General features: G+C 38.7%; 3 protein-coding genes across 4 annotated transcripts; 1 reads left to right on the top strand and 2 right to left on the bottom strand.

The window, feature by feature from the left end:
* The first annotated feature begins 271 nt into the window (after positions 1–271).
* On the top strand, positions 272–1,916 carry LOC104227243 (LOB domain-containing protein 27-like). The gene is made up of 2 exons (XM_009779452.2): positions 272–1,376; positions 1,537–1,916. The coding sequence occupies exons 1-2, from the start codon at positions 538–540 to the stop codon at positions 1,637–1,639; spliced, it is 942 nt and encodes a 313-aa protein (XP_009777754.1). The 5' UTR covers positions 272–537; the 3' UTR covers positions 1,640–1,916.
* Positions 1,917–5,022: 3,106 nt separating this feature from the next.
* LOC104227242 (zinc finger protein BRUTUS-like At1g74770) lies at positions 5,023–13,134 on the bottom strand. 2 transcript variants are annotated; one of them, XM_009779450.2, is made up of 12 exons: positions 12,724–13,134; positions 11,576–11,794; positions 10,549–10,743; positions 10,176–10,468; positions 9,654–9,885; positions 7,777–9,476; positions 7,008–7,229; positions 6,769–6,906; positions 5,891–6,125; positions 5,733–5,792; positions 5,561–5,632; positions 5,023–5,467 (listed from the first exon to the last, which is right to left on the bottom strand). In XM_009779450.2, exons 1-12 carry the CDS (start codon positions 12,973–12,975, stop codon positions 5,366–5,368), a joined length of 3,720 nt encoding a protein of 1,239 aa, XP_009777752.1. In that variant the 5' UTR covers positions 12,976–13,134; the 3' UTR covers positions 5,023–5,365. The 2 variants fall into 2 exon arrangements, with proteins under 2 accessions (XP_009777752.1, XP_009777753.1); XM_009779451.2 differs by having other exon boundaries at positions 10,636–10,743; positions 12,724–13,128.
* A 3,942-nt stretch (positions 13,135–17,076) lies between these two features.
* LOC104232045 (aquaporin PIP1-1-like) lies at positions 17,077–17,670 on the bottom strand. Its single transcript, XM_009785136.2, has one exon. It carries the CDS (start codon positions 17,611–17,613, stop codon positions 17,077–17,079), a length of 537 nt encoding a protein of 178 aa, XP_009783438.1. The 5' UTR covers positions 17,614–17,670.
* Positions 17,671–22,163: the final 4,493 nt, after the last annotated feature.

The raw sequence follows: 22,163 nt of genomic DNA on the forward strand, positions 1-22,163 counted from the left end.
TGGCCTAGAAATTAGTAGTTTGTATTTTCTCTTTTCGTTTTTTCCGCTGTGATGAAAGCTAGAAATGAGTAGTTTGTGTTTTTTTTTCACTGTTATAAAAGCTAGAAAAATAATATCAAAAGCGTTGATGAGACTATGGATGTAACCACAAGTGCGCCACATAATGAGGAAAAGAAGTCCTATTTTTGCTGATGGAAAAAGGACTAGGCTATGCTCTGAGTAAAAACAATAAACACAACGGTCAAGGACTTGAAAAAACCAAAAACGAACATCTCCAACATTCCCGAATTTCTCTCTTCCAATCTCTTTACTTTTACTCAGTCTCTCACCAGCCCTCAGCAAAATCCGCTATTAAACAGACCTGTTCCAGACTCAATCCTGTGCCATTTGGCTTCTTTCTGTCTTCCCTATACTCCTTCACCACACTCCCTTTAATTCCCTATCTTTCTCAATTCTTGAATATCCCTTCTTCCTTCCTATTGCTTTGCCATTCTTGAAAAGTTTTTCAAATCCGTTTGATGCTTTGAAGATCACATAATGACTCTCAAGGGTGGCACCAGCCAAGCCTGCGCTGCGTGCAAGTACCAAAGGAGGCGTTGCATTTCTGACTGCCCCTTAGCTCCCTATTTCCCAGCTGATCAACCCAAAATGTTCCAAAACGCACACAGGCTCTTCGGAGTCAGCAACATTCTAAAAATACTGAAGCAGCTTGATCCATCCCAAAAGAAAGTGGCCATGAAATCCATTATTTATCAAGCAAATGCCCGCGATAAGCATCCTGTGTATGGATGTGTCGCGGAGATACAAAACCTCGTCTTTAACATTCAACTATATGAGGAGGAACTTCAAGCTGTCCATGCACAATTAGCCTTCTATAGACAGCAGCAGCAGCATCAACAACAAGAGATCTCATCCACAGCACTCAGTGATTCTGTTTCTCATATACAATTGGGAATGCCTCCTCCTCCTGCTGTTGCTGCTCCTCCTCCGCCTCCTCAGCCCGATAATGGAAATGGATTAACACTATTCCATCAAGGCACGCCTTCACAGCAATATAATGCTGCTGTCAATGACAATGCACTGCCTGTCCAATCTTATCCCTCTTACTCAAACAACAGCTATGCTGCTTACAACAACAACACTACATTTGTTGACCCTAAAGAAAATAATGCTGTCAATTCGTTATGGATTCAACAATCATATGGTAATAGTGCTTACAATAGCAACACAATGATCATGCAATCTCAGTTGCCATCTTCACAAGCAATTTCTGTCCCACCCGAAGTTACTCAAGACTACGATGAGATACATCCGTTTTTTGACACTATTGATGATAGACAATCTTATATTGATTCTAAAGAAGCCTATGACTCGAGGTATACCCATTGTTATCAAACTATTTTTTTATCATAATGACCAATAAATGCTGATATACAAATATTTTAGACATGCATTTAGCTGAACTCTTCTACTGGTTGATATTACTATTATTATCATTGTCCTGTTGTTCTGAAATGAAAAAAATGTCCCGTGCAGTTCGGAATCATCACTGAAAGACACGAGACATTCTGTGGAGCATGTTGCTGAGAATGAATTAAAGAGTGCTGCAGCATGTTTCACTCTTACCAGCGTCAACTGATAGAGTACAAAGAAAATGTAAGAAGAATGATAGCAGACTGGCTTTTTCTTTTGCCATTCAAAATTTTGTCTTGTTAAGATACAAAACATCGAGAATGTACTGCCATTTTGAGAATACTTTAATTCCACCTCTCCTGCTATATTTGGTTTTTAGAAAGTTGGACACTAGCTTGTTGCCTTTGTATACGACGATTTGCGTCTTTTGCTGCAGTATAAAACGATCCTTCCATGTATACACCCCACTATCTATCCTACCACCTGAAGAGTTGCTAAGTGAAATCGCTACTTCTTTTCCCGAATTTAATGTTAACTTATTCTTTTTTTTTTTTTTTTAAAAATCCATATCATCTCTTCTGGTTATCTGTTTAATAGTATCCTACAAATTTAGGCTAGGGATGTAGACGGAAGCAATCCTTTTGTGATGAACTACCTTTTTCTAAAAGATTATCAAGAGCTGATTATGAAGATTATCAGGTACCATCATCCTTGATGTGTGAGCATTATAATAACCATGCGATTGCTCACTCTACGAAGATTTGTTATTTTCTCTGATGGAAAGTTTCCTTGATGTTTCCTAAATGTTAAGTCAAGAGCATGAGTAGGAGATTGTGCATATGTTTACAGTGTAGAAAAACTGAACAAGGGAAAGCAATTTGCCAGAAAGCAGCTTATATAATGAACATACATAGAGGTTTTAATTGGGGCAAGGAAAAAATGAAGATATTTGTAATAGAGAACACAAATTCTAGCATGCGCTATAATGATTGACATGCGTTATAAGAAGGCAAGGAAAGAGGCAAAATTGGCAGTCACGACGGCTAAGACTGCAGCTTTTGAGCGATTGTATGAGGATCTTGGGGGCAAATGAGGCGACATGAAGTTGTACAGGTTAGCCAAGATTAGGGAAAGGAAGGCTAGGGACCTAGACCAAGTGCAGTGCATCAAAGACGAAGATGATAAGGTTATGGTGGAAGAGGCGTGTATTAGGCGTAGATGACAGGAGTACTTCCATAGACTCTTGTGAGTTGGAAAACTCAGGGAGTCAGAGGGATTTTGGGTTTTGTAGGAGTATTAGGAGCGAAGGGTTTGAGGGGGCAATGCGGAAGATGAGCAGGGGTAAGGCAACTGGGCCTGACGAGATCCCAGTAGAATTTTGGAAGGAAGTGGGTCGGGCAGACCTGGAGTGGCTTACTGGGTTGGTTAATGTCATTTTCAGGGTGAAGAAGATGCCCGAAGAGTGACAGTGGAGTTTGATGATCCTGTTGTATAAGAACAAAAAGTGATATTCAGGACTGCAACAACTATATGAGTATCAAGTTGCTGAGTCTTACTATGAAAATTTGGGAGAGAGTGGTGGAGAGGAGGGTGCGACGTAGTGTTACTATTTTCGAGAACCAATTCAGATTTATGCCGGGAAGATCTACTATAGAAGCCATTCACCTTGTGAAGAGATTGGTGGAGCAGTACAGGGAAAGGAAGAAGAACTAGCATATAGTATTCATAGACCTGGAGAAGACCTATGATAATGTCCAGCGAGAGGTCCTATGGAGATGTATGGAGGCTAGAGGAGTCCTAGTGGCCTACATTAGGGTGATTAAGGAAATGTACAAGGGAGCGAAGACTCGGGTGAGGAAGGCGGGAGGAAACTCGGACTACTTCCTAGTGGAGATGGGGTTGCATCAGGGATCGACTTTTAGCCTTTTTTATTTGCCTTAGCGTTAGAGGTGCTGATGCGACACATACAAGGGAAGGTGCCATGGCGTATGCTATTCGTTGATGACATAGTCCTGATTGATGAGACACGTGACGGAGTTAATGTTAGGTTGGAAGTTTGGAGATAGACGCTGGAGTCTTAGGGTTTTAAGTTGAGTAGTTCGAAAACTAAGTACTTGGAGTGCAAGTTTAGTGATGGGATGCATGAAGAAGGAGTGGAAGTGAAGATTGGTACTCAAGTCGCCCCCAAGAGAGATAGTTTCAAGTATCTTGGGTTTATCATTCAAGGCAACAAGGAGATTGACTAGGATGTTACCCATCGTATTAGAGCGGGGTGAATGAGATGGAAGCTTGCCTCGGGGGTTTTGTGTGATAAGAGTGTGCCACCTGGACTTAAGGGCAAGTTATACAGAGTGGTGGTTAGACCAGCTATGTTGTATGGGGCTGAGTGCTGGCCTGTCAAGAAGTCCCATTCCATGTCTAGAAGATGAAAGTAGTTGACATGAGGATGTTGAGATGGATGTGTTGTCACACCAAGAAGGACATGATAAAAAATGAAGTTATTACGGACAATGTAGGAGCGGCATCTATGGAGGACAAGTTGCGAGAGTCGAGACTGAGATGGTTCAGGTATGTGAAGAGGAGAGACATAGATGCTCCAGTTAGGATGTGTGAGAGGTTGTCCATTGTGGGTCTAGGAAGGGAAGGGGCAGGCCTAAGAAGTATTGGGGAGAGGTAGTTAGGCAAGACATGTTATTGCTCCAGCTTACCGAGGATATGATCCATGATAGAAAGATGTGGAGGTCAAGGATTAGGGTTGTAGGTTGACATATAGTAGTGTGTTCCTCCTAGGCTTACCAGTAGTACTAGGACTATTTTTGTATCATCTTATTCATGGTTCTTTATTATTACATGTTGTGTCATTTGTGCCCGTTACCTTAATATATTGTTGTTACTATTATTTGCTACTTGTTGTTTTATCTCCATTGTTCCTTGAGCCGAGGGTTTATCGGAAACAACATCTCTATCTTTGTAAGGTAAGGGTAAGATCTACAAACACACTACCCTCCCCAGATCCCATTTATGGGAATACACTGGTTTTTTTGTTGTTGTTGTTGTTGTTGCTGCTATAATGATTGACATGATATAACAGGTAGTGTAGTACCACAAACTACAGCACTTGATAATCTATTATTGGTACATCGAGGAAATATTTCTCTAGAAGAATGAGCAAGACAAATAGATTTTGTTTCTGTTGCTACAATAAGAATTGATTTATGTGATCTTTAGTGTTACAATGACATTAGTCTTCGAGAAAAGGCAGAAATTAAAGGGAAGCAATGGTATATTTGGCTCGAAGAAAGATGCTCAAAGGTCTTACAGATAATAGAAGAGGCCAAGAGGATGCTGCAATATCAAGAAAACAACCAATCAAGCGCATTAGTTGATTGATAAAATTACAGATAATAGAAGAGGCCAAGAGGGTGCTGCAATATCAAGAAAACAACCAATCAAGCGAATTAGTTGATTGATAAAATAAATGCAGTTTAAAGTTTATACGGAAAAAACATAGAAATATAGAATTAGGATGTAGGAGACAATTATGCTTAAGTTTTCATCCACTTGGTGCCACGAAAACAAGAACCGTTTTGAATAATATAGACAAACTGCTCAGCTTGAAATTCAAGACTCCCATATATTCATCAAAAAATTGAAAAATATATAACAAATCGTGTCAGGAATATATTTTGGAAAAATGAACAAGAAATAAATATGTCTCGTTTATTATTTATTTCTGCTAACTTGGTCAAAATTGTCACATATCAGAAGTTAGGACCATCATCCTCACTGTTAAGAACTTTACAACGTATCAGAATCCAGGAACGTGCTGCACGCATAAGTTGGTGAAATGATAAACAGAAGTGTTTCATGCATTCCAAGCATTCGTGGGCGACTGTGTTATCTACATTGTGGGAGCATTGAATCAGCTGTTCGTACTCCTTGTGGATTTTGATCATAAAAGTCTTGTATTGTATGAACCACAATAGGAGCATTTGTGATAGAGCCAGTGGAAGGAAGCTGTTCCTCTCTTTTCACAATCATTGCATAGTATAGCCTGTTATTAACCTTAGTGTCAGAAGGGATTGATATGCCTAACCGCCAATCATTGCAAGTCCATTCATGAAAATCAATAAATAGAAAAGTGAACCTGAGTCTGGCCAGCATACTCCTCAGGGATTTTCTCTTCAGACAGCAACGCGTCTAACATCTGAAAGTACACCTGAAATTAAGTACCAAGTAATTACACATGTGATAAAATGTAAGTCTGTAGCAGTAGGAAAAACGGTAAAAAACATTTCTACGCTAAAACGTTTTCTGACCTGCATGTCCCCAAGTGACTTGCTACATATCGGGCAGGTGTAATGAGTACAAGTGTAGTCCTAAAAGGAGTAGTAAGAACAAAATCGAGAAGAATTAGCAGAACAGTCTGAAAGTTCACTCTAAATTTATTAAATCAAGAAACAAATGAGCTTAACACCTGAAAGCATGTAGAGTGCATCAGATGGCCACAAGGAAGAGCTTTGACAGGATTGGTCGATGTGAAAATATATTCGTGGCAGATCGGACAGTTTTCCTCCAGGCATTTCTCTCTGCATATGTGAATAGAAAGAGACTTTGACATGCAAGCATTGCAATTCATGCAATGGAAGTAATCATTCCCTAATCCTTTTCCCAACCGGCACAGATTGCAGAAAGGGCAGTGGTAGATTTGCCTGTTCAAAAATCTGTTGTGTTAGAACAAGAAATGCAGTACAGCGCACATATTTTTTTTAGGAAGTTTGGGATGGGGGGAGAGAGGAGGGGGAACAGATGCATAGTGCAAGTCTATCAAGTTGTACTTAGTTGTCTTGTATCCTCAATTACACTTAGATAGAGCTCCTAAAATGTGAACCTGGACTTCTGAATCACTTTTGTTAAAAGTTGCCAGCCAGAAAGAGAGAAAGTTTTCACTGTGGCTAGTGCAGGCATAAGCATATAACTGATGAAATTAGCTTACAGCAACTATTTAATTTTTTCCTCTTCTTCACTTAACGAATTTTCAAAGGCCTCATGTTTGCTAACCAGATTTTGACATAATATCGGCAATAAATTTTATAGTTCGCCTGGAAAAGGACTCCATTTATGTTTTTTTTCCTTCTCAAACATGAAAGATTCTTCAGCCAAGAATGCTTCATAGCATAAGAAGTCCATCACACTAGTTATTAGTAGCTAAAACCAATTAGGAACCCATCACTTTAACCTACCAATTGATTACCCATTTATGCATTTTTCCATGTCCACCTTCTCCTTTTCTTTTTTCAAGGCAATATATGGTGCTAACAAGATCAATGAGAAATGCCAACCTGATTTTCTCACCTTTCATCATCGAACAATTTGCAGATTTTGCAATAGTATCTACCCATGGAGAAGCTACTGCAGGAGGGAGTTGAGCAACTAGGACCGACAGGTTGTATTTTCAAGCACTTCATACACATCATCTGGGTGATAGTTTTTCTGCAAGAATGTCATAACCAGAATTTGGATATCTCAAAAGTAGAAAACAAGAAAAATCTGAATTTACAGATAGTAATGGCAACTCAGTGCATGACACTCACCTGTCCAGACTATGATCAGTAGTAGTATCATCATGACACCGTATGCATGTAAAGAGCTTCTTGCAGCATGGAGCAAGAAGCTTGCAGTTCCTCTTGTAATGGTTGCAACCAAAAATGGATTCCTCTTGATCGCGATAAGAGGGATACTGACCAGGGAATTTCTTCATATCGTTGGAAGCAGCAGCCTCAGAAATAGATATCTTTTGCGTCACAATCCATTGACTGAAAGAAAGCAATTAGCTCTAGTCAAAGACCAAAAAATTGCAGAAGCATGAATTTAGAAATTCTTGATAACAACAAATACCAATGTTTTTGCATTTAAGTGTTCATTCAATAAGAGTAAACCCATTGTAAGTTGAACACATTCACAAATTCCAGGAAAAAGAATTGCACTTTTATTTGCATGATCTCAATATTTGACAGGAAACTATGAATACGTTTTCTAAATGTTTAATTGGTTAGTTATCCTTGTAGATTTATCCATTGTATGTTTTCCATACCTTCCGAGGCAACTCTTTCCAAGTGAAGAGAAACAACTTTGGACATTTAAAAGGTTAGATGACAATTATATTTGCTGAACTTCTAGGAAAAAACTTAACTGAGAACTGGACATCCTAGGTGTGGATTAATTCAGTTTTTCGTCAAAATACCAATGATTGTTTCGGTGTTGTGCAATAATAGTTCATGCTTATGCAGTTAATAAGAGAACAAGAATCGATGGCCGCTTCCTAATAAATAAAACAAAGGACAGAGGCTGAAATGTACTTGCCTCATTAGCAAGCTCTGCATGAGGTGTGATTTCTTTTCGGAATCCAAAGAGGAGTCGCAGGATATTTTTCTTATTACAGCAACCAGATCCTCTTGACTCATTATATGGTGCTCCTGTTTCCTTGATTTCTCACATAGTTCTATACCCTGGCAAGTTGTCTCTTTCTGAGTAACAGGGTCAACTGCCTCAGTGTACTTCTTCTTGTCAACCTCAGTAGAAAATCGTGTTGTATCTTCAGATAGATCAACATTTTGTTTTCCCTTGGCATTGTGTGTTTTATCTGAAGTAAAAGTTCCATGCTGACAAATACTGCAATTAACAAACTCTGCTGATGAAAAGTCTGATCTTTTCTCATTCCAGATTCCTTGTTTAACACCATTTCTTGACAAATATGTAGAGACAACTTCCAGAGGATCAATAGACAATAAAGGAGAAACCTTCGGTTCCTTTTCTACATTTACGCTCTCATCTCTCTTTATAGGTTCCCACCATTCTCCCAGCCACTCGAAAAACTTTGTATGTCTTGTAACTTTGCGCCACAAGGACATCATGCCGTGTTGTTCCTCTGGCGTTAGAGATGCCATCAACCACGGAATCATTTCTTGTAGAAACCCTGCTTTTGTTCGTCCAAGCATGTTTCCGACAATCATTTCTTGTTCCTCAATGGAAAAATATTCTCTGAATAGTGGCAAGAGTTCAATTTCTTCGTGGTTGAAGTGGTCAGTTAATGTTCTTTGCATAGATATGCATGCATTGTGGAGCTTTAAGCAAAGCCTTTTATACTTAAGCTTCTCACCATCAGTTATGTCATCACCTCGCAAACTGGTGAGCTTACTTAAGATAACAGAAATCTTGCCGAAATGCTCTACCTCCAATTGATGGTCAAGGGTGTAGGAATGGCTAACATTTTGGAGATTTACCCTTGATTCCAGAGCAGGAAAGACAACTTCATCCTCAGAATTACTATGAATCTTCAATAGAAATTGTAGAAGATGGAAGCGTCCTTGAAATTCCGCAAGAATTCCAACATCTTCAGCCAGCTTAACTGAGAGGGAGACAACATACTGTATATCGTTTTTCAAGCCTTTGTGAAAGAAATGAACAAAGTCTATTGGTACAAATTCATGATTTGAGAAGTTTAAGTCATTTCTTGATCTGGAAGAAGTTCCAGGAAGAAAGGACAAGTTTTTCTGTGAGTCTGAGAAAAATATATGCGTATTGATCCCGTTAGAATAAGATGTATCAACCTTCTCAATGATGCCAAAGGGAGGAGGTTGATAAGATACATTGTTGTTTGCTGTCATGGCTGAAGCTGGTTGCAATAACAGATTATTAGATTTATCAAATGATTGCATGTTCAATTGTGATGAACAACTTCCAGCACTATTAAATGACTTCTCCAGCAAGGAGCTTCTGCTACTGAACATTTCTTCCAAATCTTTTCTAAACTTTTCAAGAGAAATCTTTCCAGAATAGCCCGTCCGAACCCATTCATGCAATAGAGAAGCGAAGGACCTGTTAACTACAGGAGATCCCAGCAAGACATTACTTAGAATCAGTTTGGACTCATCCTCAGATAAATGAGCCGAGAACCAGATAATCATGCACTTTAGCAGCCCAAGTGGCAACATCTGCAGGCTTCTGTACAATAACCAGAGCTGCAATTCATGGCTGCAGTTCTCTCTAATGACCAGAAAAACCTGCAAATAACCAGGGAACAAAGAGAAGTCAGAATAACATCAAATTTCCAACTAGTACTTAATACTTCAGGAAATAGCACTGCGGTGAAAATATTGTGTAAGCTAATATTGAAGCTTTTTACAAGAGTCCTTTTATAAACATTGAGTTGAATTGTCCATAAAATTTTGAAAATATACCTCTGTTTCTAGAAAATGAAGCTTTTTGCTGATCCTCTCAACAAATGATTCTACTTCCTGGCAAAGCATTTCTATGAGAACATTTAACTGTATCCCACCTTGTAGGTTGCAGTATAATAATTTCTGTAGTCCTTCCATTTGACTTCCTTCAATAAATTGTTCATAAGAAATAGATGGCTCACTCTTGATGAATTCATCTAACAAGGGGTAGAAGATTTGTTCCAGTGCTATGCTGTAAATAAATGTAACTGTTAGGAAAAAAATGCAGATATGAAGTTGGGATACACCTATCAAAATTCAAAATGATAAACCAGCATTCAACAACTTTTGTTACAGCATTCTTCACCTGAATTGAGCCTATTACTGATGTTGGACATTCTATCTCACGAAAGATCGCCCTCTAGATTCTTAGGACTATCTAAGATAAGGTTACATTCATGATTAAGGAAATAAGAACAAGCTTGTTTAAGTCACAACTACAAGAATTTAGCTCAAAAAGTTACTGGATGAGCAAACTCTAACCTGTAGAAGTTGAGAACATCTGCGAAAAACTTCAACTGAGCTACCAATGACATTAAGGTTGATAAACAAAATGAGCTTCTTAATTGATGTAGTTCCTCCAGAATTTCTTTCAAATCTCTTCTGACGGCAGCATGCCAAAGATGGAAACCATCAATTGGGTTCTGCTTTGTCAGTAGCTTCATTTCACCGGACTGAACCACCATCATTTCCAGCTTTAAAATGTGCTTCATGTTGGCTGTTCCATAATGGGATTTAGCTCCTTTTCCATGTTTATCAAGCCATGAGATGAACACCTTCAAAATAAAAATCAACTTGTTAGATTAAGCACTTTAAACTATTTACTGTGTAGTTGGAAATTCAGGTTGCAATGTACCTCTTGAATCAGTGTTTCTTCGGGTAAAACAACATGAATGAAATTCAGTAAGTCTGTTTTTCCAACTGAAGAAAGAGTAGTAGTTACCCAAGGCAAAAAATCCTCCAGTAACAACAGGGGAACACTACATAGGTACTGCCAGACAAGCCTAGCCTGTTCTTTGGACGAGAACTGCTTCATTAGCGAAGGGAAGACCTGCATTCAGATATTACATGCCAGAGAATTCAGGAAAAGAGACCAAAAGGAAGCCGAAGAAAAAAATAGAATCTTTTGTTAAGAACTAACATGTCATATTCAAGGCACTCGAACTGTTTTAGTTTTAGACAATCAGAACTGGGATTACCTCATATTTTCACTGATTAAGGGGAGCTATGTTAAGTAGTTTTTCTTTTTCTATTTTAATTTTCAAGTGGTGTTTAGTGTAATATACCACAATTTTTATTGACAAAAGAACTCTAAGCTAATGCTGTAAATAAGTAGATGGAGCTGTGTTATCAGACTTGGGTTAACGATATAAGTAGATCAGTCCCTCAGTGCTCTCACTCTCCATTACATTGAAAGAGCAAAAAATGAAATAACCCAACTCACTTAATGAGAGAACGAAATTGTTAGAGCAAATCTACGTTGAAGGTTAAGTACCATAATGTTCCATAAAGAAAAAGGTCAAAACATATAAACGGAAAGAACTAGAGAAGTGTTTATAAGGAGAACAGGATCAGATTATCAGAGCTCCAGTTCCTTAATATAGTTTCCAATTGTCTTTACATGGCATGTAGAAACCCCTTGGTGGAAATCATAATAATATTGCAATGTGCTACACTAAGAATAGAGCTAAGTATCCTCCATATAACTAGAAGAAATATATCATGTCAACCCTGTAAATCTCTCCTTTTCCATTGGCAAGGCATAAATCAGAATTACTTTTTTCCAAACAAGTATTGAGAAATTTATAAACCAATAAAGGCTTTAACAGCGAAAAATGAAATACTTTTCAAACTAAAAGGAGATGATGAAATTTCGTGAATACCTGCTCCTCTTCTTTCAGCATATGCTGAGAGATAATAGTCTCAATGGTACCTATGTAACACGTAAGTTCGTTGAACAGGTTGGCAAAATCCTCCTTTTCCTTTCGTAAACGATCAAAGCATTCAAAGATGGAATGGAACAGATCATCTATACTTTTATGCTCCAAAGAATATGTAAAGACCACATTCTTCACTTGTGCATCAAGTGCAAGAAAGACGACCTGTCAAGATTAACATTTGGACCTCAGAAGAGTTGGAGGCAGATGCAGCCTTCGTGCAATGGTTTCAATTGAATCCAATACTTTTTTACGTGAAAAATAGATATATATGTGAAAAATCACTACAATTTCAACAGATAATAACTGTGAACACATAGTTTCAGAAGCATAATATGTTCTGTGTTTGGGACCTCTTCAATTGTCCCTTAGCATCCTAAAGTCAACTCTTTTCCTTGCAGGTTCAACAAGATGATGAATTCCAGCGATGAGCTAAACAGTATAATTGTCACACTTAAAAAAAAACCCAACCTTGTGGTAAAGTTCAATTCTTGGTTGTGTATTGAGAATCTACAAGACCACAATCTAACTATGATTATAAAAGTGAAGTTCAATTCAACTTGTTTAACTTCTCTTCTTTTCATTTCTTGGAACCTTATTCAAGCATATATACAAACAAATAACATTCACATACATTCGTAGACGGATCTAAGATTTAAAGTTTATGGATTCCTACATCGACGACGTCAAGTTAATATACAATAATAACTAGGTTCATCCGAGGCGGATCCAGGATTTGAGGCTTATGGGTTCCTACCGTAATTTCAGATTAATATGCAATAATAACTGGGTTCACAGTTAGATATTTACAAATATTTAGTGAATTTCTTAATATAAATACATGGTCTATGCAAAAGTTATTGGGTTCCCGGGAACCTGTATTCTATACTCTAGGTCCGCCCCTGAGGTTCACGGTAAGATATTTATAGATATTTGACAGATTTATTATAATGAAAGGAAGCCTCCTAGCCGTGGAAACAGCGTCCGGCAGAAATGTAAGGTAAGGCCGGGTATAATATACCTTGTGGTTCGGCCCTTCCCGACCTTTTCTTATATGTCCATGTATTAATACATTAATGAAACAACAATTTTACCTCATCTTCAGCAGCGCAATGGTACTTATATACAATTTTCAAGAAATCTAACCGGCGGCTAAGATCATCAACTAATTCAAGGCCTTGTGAGCCAGTATCCAATGCGTCCACAGCTACACGATGGATGTCGGCAAGCTCAAGTGTAATAGCCTTATGAGAAATAACGAAAAAAAGAATAGGTGCTTCAACCAGTTTCACACCAGCTAAAGAAGACGGCAAGTCCACTTCGTTTTCGGGTTCTCCGCCGCCCATTTGCAGCTGACGAAGCGCCACCACTACCACCTACCATCAATGGGAAAAAAGACCAAAGGGGAAGCTTCAACATTGAAGCTCAATGGACATATAATGGCAAGCTTGGCCTCTTCTCTGAATTAAGCTGAGGCCTCTTTGGTGCCTCTTTCAGTTAAATCCTTTTTTTAAAGGAATTAGTTATTTTTATATTGATCTATGTTTTGATTTGATGTGAAGCTGCCACGCTGGCTGATTGAGACATGGAACCTAACGGCCATTGGCGCCTTGTCTTGTTCCGTTGACATTGATTGATTTTGTCTTCGAGCCACACGTCAGGATGCTTTCACCAATCATTATCTGCCACGGCATTGTATTTGGTATGACAATCTATAAATACTACTCGAGCCGCGCGGCTCCATTTTACTGTTCCACAAAGAATGATTGATTTATGTCAAGCAGTCAACTTGGTTTTTTAGGTGCTCTACAAGCGAGTCGGAAACCTAAATCCTAATATTTTGTACTCAAAATACGTTTCTACCGTATAAACAAATTACTTTTTTATATAAAATATAGTATTATATCGCGTTTTACTTTAACGGAGTTTTAGCCATTAAAGTAAAGTGCAGTATAATATCGCGTTTTACATATAGCGCGGTATAATATCGTATTTTACCTATTAAAATAAAAGTCCCTTCTTCCCCACGACAGAACAGAACCTCAACCTCCATTTCTGATTATGAAAAACAGCGACCCCCCCTCCCGTCCTCTTTTTCTCTAAAAAAAATTCGAGTGGACCCCACCCGTCACACAAAAAGTTAAAATTGTAGGTCCCGCATACAACCCAAAACTTCCGATTTAGTTTATGTCGAAATTCGTATAATAATGCATATTAGTTGTCTTGAATGTGTTTCCATGTTGTTTTGTGTTTTTTTGCGATTAAATTAGTATGTTATTTTTATTCGGATTAAATTATTAGTATTTAAAAAATAGTTAAAAGTTGAGAAATAATTTTTCTTGTTAATAAAAATATTCATAAATTTCTTTTACTGTTTTATATGTAATTTCGTGAATGTTATGTTATTAAAATATGTTTGTTGTTTTTATTTAGTTTAGATTATTTATTTGTTTAAAGACTAGTGCCCTTATAGCGTAGTAAAATATAGAGCCTTATAACGTAGTAAAATATAGAGCCTTTTAGCATAGTAAAATATAAAGGCTTTTCGCGTAGAATCTCTGTAGTTTAAGTATCTACTAACTACAAACTCTGTCCAATTACACTTTAAAAAAATTAATTATTTAATTTATAAAACAGACACACAGAATTATAAAAAATATTGAAATTGACATACATAAGAATTAAGGAAAGCTTGGGGCTACTCGGCCTCAAATATCGAGCGTGAAACTCATAGATATATATGTTGTCTAATTAAAAATTAATTATTTAATTTATAAAACTAACAAAATTCTAAAAATGTTGAAATTGACACACATAAGAATTCATGATAGTTTGGTACTACTGAGCCTCAAATATCGAGCCTGGAACCCATAGATATATACTCTGTCCAATTAAATAATTAAATATTAATTATTATAACACGAACAAAATTATGAATAATATTAAAATTGACACACATAAGAATTAAGAAAAGCTTGGGGCTACTCGGCCTCAAATATCGAGCGTGGAACTCATAGATATATATATGCTGTCCAATTAAAAATTAATTATTTAATTTATAAAATTATCAAAATTCTAAATATATTGAAATTGACACACATAAGAATTCAGGATAGTTTGGTGCTACTGGACCTCAAATATCAAACCTGGAACCCATAGATATATACTCTGTCCAATTAAATAATTAAATATTAATTATTATAACAGAAACAAAATTATGAATAATATTGAAATTGACACAAATAAGAATTAAGGAAAGCTTGGGGCTACTAGGCTTCAAATATCGAGCGTGGAACTCATAGATATATATGTTGTCCAATTAAAAATTAATTATTTAATTTATAAAACTAACAAAATTTTAAAAATATTAAAATTGACACACATAAGAATTCAGGATAGCTTGGTGCTACTCGGCCTCAAATATCGAGTCTGGAACCCATAAATATATACTCTGTCCTATTAAATAATTAAATATTAATTATTACAACACAAACAAAATTATGAAAAGTATTGAAATTAACACACATAAGAATTCAGGATAGCTTGGTGCTACTGGGACTCAAATATCGAGCCTGGAACCCATAGATATATACTCTGTCCAATTAAATAATTAAATATTAATTATTATAACACAAACACACAATTAATATTGTTTAATTTACAGTAGATGACATGGACGTGGCGCCTGTGCATCCTGGACCTTTCTCGGATGAGATATTAATGTTACAAGATGATCATAGGTCCGCCTACGTATGGGCGGGAGAGCTAGTGGGGCAGACTCTCCGCGCCAGGAGAGTGGATGGCGTGTGGGACTTTATGAGGGGCAGAGATTTCCATCCCCGTGTAGTCCAGCGCCTGCTTGATACGGGCTTCCATAGGATTTTTCAGATTGCGCGGCTGCAGCTCGACTGGTCTCTGATCACGGCCTTGATAGAGCACTGGCGACTAGAGACGCACACTTTCCACCTGCCCATTGGCGAGGCCACCATCACGCTTTAGGATGTTCAGGTTTTATATGGGTTGCTTGCTGATGGACTGGCCATTGTACTGCCATAGTATATGAGATCTATGTCGCGTGCCCAGTATTTGGACTTGCTGCAGCAGTTCACTGGTTTCAGGCCACAGGGTAAGGCTGCAGCTTCAGGGGGTAGTCGCATTTCTGTGACAGCTATTAGACAACATTTTGAGGTATTGCACCCCGACATCACCGGCGAGACAGATGATCTATATATTTACCGGTACACGAGGTTGGTGCTGCTCCTTCTTTTTGGGGGTGTCTTGTTCCCAAATACTTCGGGAAATCTAGTGAGTATGCAATTTCTACATCATCTTCAGCAGCTAGATGAGTTACCCTAGTACAGTTGGGGTGTTGCTGTTCTCGCTTACCTGTATAGGAGTATGTGCCGGGCAAGCATGGGCACCCAGAACGACGTATGTGATTTTCTTCCGCTTCTACAGGTGACAACATATTCGAATACTCTGTTCATTACTTCCAATTCTATATAGTCAAAATGACTCTTAAACTTTACGTCAACCTTGTATGTTAGGTTTGGGCCTGGGAGCGGTTCCTGCCGTTGCATCCACCTCTACCACCATTACCTCCGGATGTAGCACCTCCGTTTCTCCCTCTAGCTAGGAGGTGGGTTCTCCGGTATGGAAATTACTGAGCCATTAATGCTCATCATAATCTCCCCCTTGTTAGGGATGTGTTGGATATGCTAGAGGCCGCAAAGGTAAATATGTACCTAAACTTACTTGTTATAAATTCACTTGTGTTGCGCATACTCACTTTTATGTTATTATTTGATAGTTCATCTGGACGCTATACATCGACGACTTGATAGCTGGCCTGCTCGATTATTGCTCAGCCGACCGACTGATTTGGAGCACTTTCGTCCCGCTGATGTGCCTCGATGTTGTGGAGCATCATGCTACAGAGCGGGTACTTCTCCAGTTTGGCCGTCCGCAGACTATACTGATGGGACTAGGGGTGGGCGTTCTGTATTTCGGTTCGGTATTTAAGAATTTCGGTTCAGTATTTCGGTATTCGGTTTATCAATTGTGTATACCAAATACCATACCAAAATATTTCGGTACGGTTTGGTATTTCTTATTTTGGTTCGGTACGGTTTCGGTACGGTTTCGGTTTAACAATCAATGAATATCAATGAAATAATCAATATTTCGGTGCACTGTTTTCCGATATATAACAGTGCACAACTGCACATGGCTGATCTGAATCTGATGGCACATGCACAATTGAATAAGTGAAAAGCAAAAGCTGAACAAGACAACAACTTCTTTACAAGCAAAAACTACACATTACACAACTTAACACTTAACACAGTACACAATTGAATCTGTACACAACTACACAACACATTACACAACTTAACACTTAACACAATACACATCCAAACCATCTGAACAACATCTGCAAGCATGAACTAAGATGCAGCAGCAGAGAAACCAGTGATTGGAATTGTGGCCAAGTGTATCAGGAACACAACAAATCCAATAGGCAATGGTGCCAAAAGAGGGACATGTGAATCCCTAGCACCAAGACACTGCATCACCATGTAGAACACTGCCCTTGTCAACGACAATTTCCTTGCCAAGAACAGCCCAAAGGTCACTGCTGGATTTATGTGTCCTCCAGAAATGCCAGCAGTACAGTAGACAAGGGCAAAGATCATGCCCCCAAAAGCCCAAGCAATGCCTTGAATACCAACAGTGGAGAATTTGGACTCAGACTTTGAAACACCCATCACTGTTAAGATAGTGATGTAAAGGAAGAGGAAAATGGCCATGAACTCAGCAATTCCAGCACGATAGAATGACCAAGACGTCAATTCTCCTGCCTCAAACAGTGGCGCTGGTGGTGGCTCCGTATAATCCTTGTCACTCTGTGCTGCCGTCCCAATCGCTTGCCTCTCTGAATATTTGTTTGCTCCTAATCTTACATCTTCTTCTTTGTTCTCCATGTTTGTTTTCTCAATTTACAAGAAAATTTACTCAACTTGAGGAAGGATTTATGTTTGCCCGTTGATGGGCAGTAACACAATATTGAATCCATTAGCCCGCCGATTAACATATAGTCATATATCAGTCTGAATAAAGTTGAAGATTCCACCAAGTCTAAAGAAGATTTTAACAAAATAGAAAGAGAAAACAAAATCTTTTTGTAATCATCTTAGTACAGTTTCTATCCAGTTAATATGATCTATCCAAAATTAATTAGAGTACTATGTCCATTGCTAAAGAACAGAGAGCAGCAGCAGCAGAAATTAGTACAATTTCTATCCAGTTAGCTCTAGTAAGATACAATTACTACAGTTTGTGCAACGGGCTACATAAATTAATCATTTTCCTGTATCAGTTACTTCAATCAATATCAATACACAACTGCCAACGCTTACTGCTAAAGAAATTTCACGAAACTACTATCTTCATTCCCTGTTCTACTGCTATACCTTATATGATTCTCATATGTCAACCTACTTTATACCTAATCAAACACTTGATCCAAAAAAATGAGTTTCGAATATAAAATTAATCTTTGCTAAAGAACATCGCTAGAAATCTTCATCAAATTCATTTCCATCGCTAGAAAGTAGAAATCGCTAGAAAGTAGAAACATACCTTTGAAAATTGAAACTATCGCAAGTTTGCAACAGCAGCATCTTCATTTGCCCGGAATTTGTGAGGAGTGAGGACTGAGGAGTGAGGAGTCGGAGCTCGGAACCTTGGTAAATTCTTTACGATTAGCAACCTTGGTAAAAATCCAACAAATCCCATCACAACAAAACCGATCGCTGTACGAGTAGCAACCTTGGTAAATTCTTTACGATCAGGCTTGTGACATCTTTTGACGAGCCTAACGCTGTCTTTGGCAAAATCTCTAAGAGGATCGAACACAGAATCGAGAGTGTCCATTTGAATTAGATCTGATCTGAATCAGGGTTTCTCACTTTCTCTTTTGTATCTGAATTGGACAAATGACCTTTAGAGTTTAGGCTTGGGCTTGGGCGTTTGGGGCTGGGGCGGGCGATGGGTTGGGTGTTTGGGGCTGGGGCGATGGGCTGGCCTCTGGGTGTTTGGGGCTGGGGCGATGGGCTGGGCAGTAATAATTAAGAAAATGTCTTTTAAAAATCAGATTTTCGGTATTTCGGTATACCGAAATTTCAGAATTTTAATACCGAAGACCGTACCGAAATACCGAAATTGCAATATCGAATTGGACCGAAATACCGGAAAAAACCGAAACCGAAATATCGAATTAATTCGGTTCGGTTCGGAATTCGGTTTTTCGGATTTTATGCCCACCCCTAGATGGGACCTATATAAGAGGCTTTACATTATTAGTGGGATGATCGTTCGAGGGTGGACAACGCATTTGTAGCATAGCTAGAGGCGCAAGTCCATACTTGGGACCAGCGAGAGGACCTGATTCCGCCCCCACCTTCACTGATCCAGGCAGCGACTATTCAGATGTATATGTCCTGGTATCGTGGCGTTACCCGACTGATGATCGAGAACCCTGTTCATCAAGTTGGCGGTCAGTACAGACCATACTCTGGGAGCACGAGGCACTGGTATATATTTTTTGGAACCCATACTTATAACTGTGATATAGCGTTCTGTAATTAATGTTTTAAATGTTGTGCATGCTATTGGTCATCATTTATTCTACCAGTTGGGACTGCAGATGCAGCAGTATATCGACAATCCTGCAGTCACTGAGTATGGCCGACAGGTGATAGAGCTGGCTCTCTGTACACTACAACGAACCAGAAAGGGCGAGAGGTTAGATCATGCTGCTGATTATGTGGCGCCAGAGCTCCACCATTGGGTTAGGCCTGTCACATGCCCGAGGGGACGGGCACGAGCTAGGGCTGCCCCATGAGGCAGGAGTGCCCCACGGGGTCATGGGAGACGACGAGGAGGTGGTCCCCAGCAAGGGGACGTTGAGGCACCTGTTGAGTCACCTGATGAGGATCTTGGAGATGATCATCCGGGTTACATCCCTCAGCAAGACGAGCCTTCCAGCAACATGCTGTCGTACAACCTTCAGCTGGAGCTGCCAGCATCGCAGGTGACCCTGTTAGATCAATTGTTGATCATGGGCACGAGCTTCATAGCAAATGTAGAGCAGTTCTTTTCAGGCCTATCTACTGCAGCTGAGGATCGGCCGACCCGAGACGTGGATGGTGGGCGCAGGTTGAGTTTTGGCTCATCGTCGGCGGTTGCGGCAGATCTATCACAGGCGCAGGTATGTTTGTATTACTATTAAATTTTAATTTGTTTTTTTTTTCCTCAATGATTTTCCATAAATTAATTTTTAATTTTCTTATTAAGGATTCATCCCAGCCCATCACGGAGTCCACTTTATGTGATGCTGAGTACACCACGGATGCTTATATTCAGGAGTCCGACGAGACCATGGTAAGAAAATATTTTTGACTTAACACGTACATTACTAATATACATTTTCATATACTAAGCTTACTAATTGTTTTGTAGGTTGCTGACGGACTGACGACGCCTTCTACTGATCCTGCCAGCCCTACTGACGATCATACTGCAACGCATCCTCATATAAAGAGGCGACGTGATGAGGATGATCCTAATAGTGTACCCGGGCGACAGGGAATGCGCCTCAGGCCAGCGGCTGCATTAAAGCACACAGGCTGTGGGACACATTGATTTTTTTTTTGTATTTTATGTAAATAATAACAAGAATTTATTTTAACAACAATTTTATTTTAACACAATTTGAACAACAATTTTATTTTAACACTACAACACAAACACAAACATAGAAAACCTAACATAACTTAAATTCAGTACAACTAATGAAAACGCATGACACGTGAAACATAAAGATACACTACTATGATTAACACGTACATATCATTGTTTAGTCACGACCGCCTAGTATTCTCTGCTCCAACCACTTAAAATTTGTCTTCTATCTTATTTTCTTCTTCTTCCACCTCCTTGAGTTTCTCCTTCAACTCCGCAAATTCTCGTTTGTATTGTCGTTCATATTCCTACTGCTTCAAACACAAACAATGAAGATGCTGCAACTTTTCTTTGTAGTATTCCTGCTGACAGGGTTCATCAATCCATACCTCAAAATTGCAAATAGGTTCGTCGGGAACCCTATAAAACTTGTTCATACACGCCCAATAGCGGCGTCCAGCTTCTTCCCAACAGTCGTGCATCATGCATTTTTTGCCGCACTCGCACCTTGGGACATAAAGGGGTTCAGACATTTGTTAAAGCGTAAAGAAAAACCTTGCTTTTATGGAAATATTTGCTATTGGTTATTGTTAAGCACATAAAATAACTAGAATGCGCCCGTTATTTATAGGCAAGACAACACACAAAACGTAGTATTATACCGCGCTATACATATTCAATTTTTCTGAAACAAAATAGCTTTTGCGCAGTTGGTTCAGCTTTTCAGACCAATAAGACAACACATAAAACGTAGTATTGTACCGCGCTATACATATTCAATTTTTTTTTGAAACGAAACAGCTTTTTCGCAGTCGGTCAGCTTTTCATACCGGCAAGACAACACACAAAATGTAGTATTGTACTGTGCTATACATATTTAATTTTTCTGGAACGAAACAACTTTTGCGCAGTCGGTCAGCTTTTCAGACCGACATGACAACACACAAAATGTAGTATTGTACCGCGCTATATATATTCAATTTTTCTGAAACGAAACAGCAATGTCTTGATTTATCCTTTATTATCTTTTATTTCATGTATGTTGCTTTAGTTATGGTTGTTGTGCTTTTATCTCTTCGAATATTATGTTATGAAATTTTAATCTTCAGATTGGTCTTCTTTACTAACACCAATATGTAGAGTGTTAGAACTACCATATCATCATCCCAATTCAAAAGGTCATGTTAAAAAATAAGATGTAACAAGACTGTGGAACATAATTTTATTTGATAGATATTGCAACATAAACAAGTACAAACACTTATTACAAAAAAATATTACTAAAACAAATCACTAGGTGTATCCTTGATAGTTAGGTACATTCGACGAACTTGCACCAGGAGCTGGATTAACACCGCCACCCACACCAGCTGAAGGAAATTTATGACGGTCGTGTCCTATTTGCGAGCATATGCCATATTTACGCGCATAAACGGTATCACAAACATCCATTTGGTTCCGTATACGCGTTCTCTTTTGCATTTGCAGCTTGCACACATAGTCCTTGTTATACAACATTTTAAATGGTTCCGGCGACCAATAATGCTCAGCACCCAATGGCTGCAACTGCCTATTATATGTGTTTATGTATGCATCAACATTGTATTGCCTATCAACATAGTTGGTTTCCCCTAAAGCAATTTGTTGAAAGAACTTCATGGCATGTGCGCACGGCATGTGATAGATGATCCATTTCCCATATGAACACAACCTGTTGGCTTCATTCACGATGTGTAGATTATTTCTTCGGTGTCCACGGATAGTGGTGCGAACTTCAAAAACACCCCAA

This window comes from Nicotiana sylvestris, chromosome 3 (genome assembly GCF_000393655.2).
Source record: "Nicotiana sylvestris chromosome 3, ASM39365v2, whole genome shotgun sequence".
NCBI classification, from domain to species: domain Eukaryota; kingdom Viridiplantae; phylum Streptophyta; class Magnoliopsida; order Solanales; family Solanaceae; genus Nicotiana; species Nicotiana sylvestris.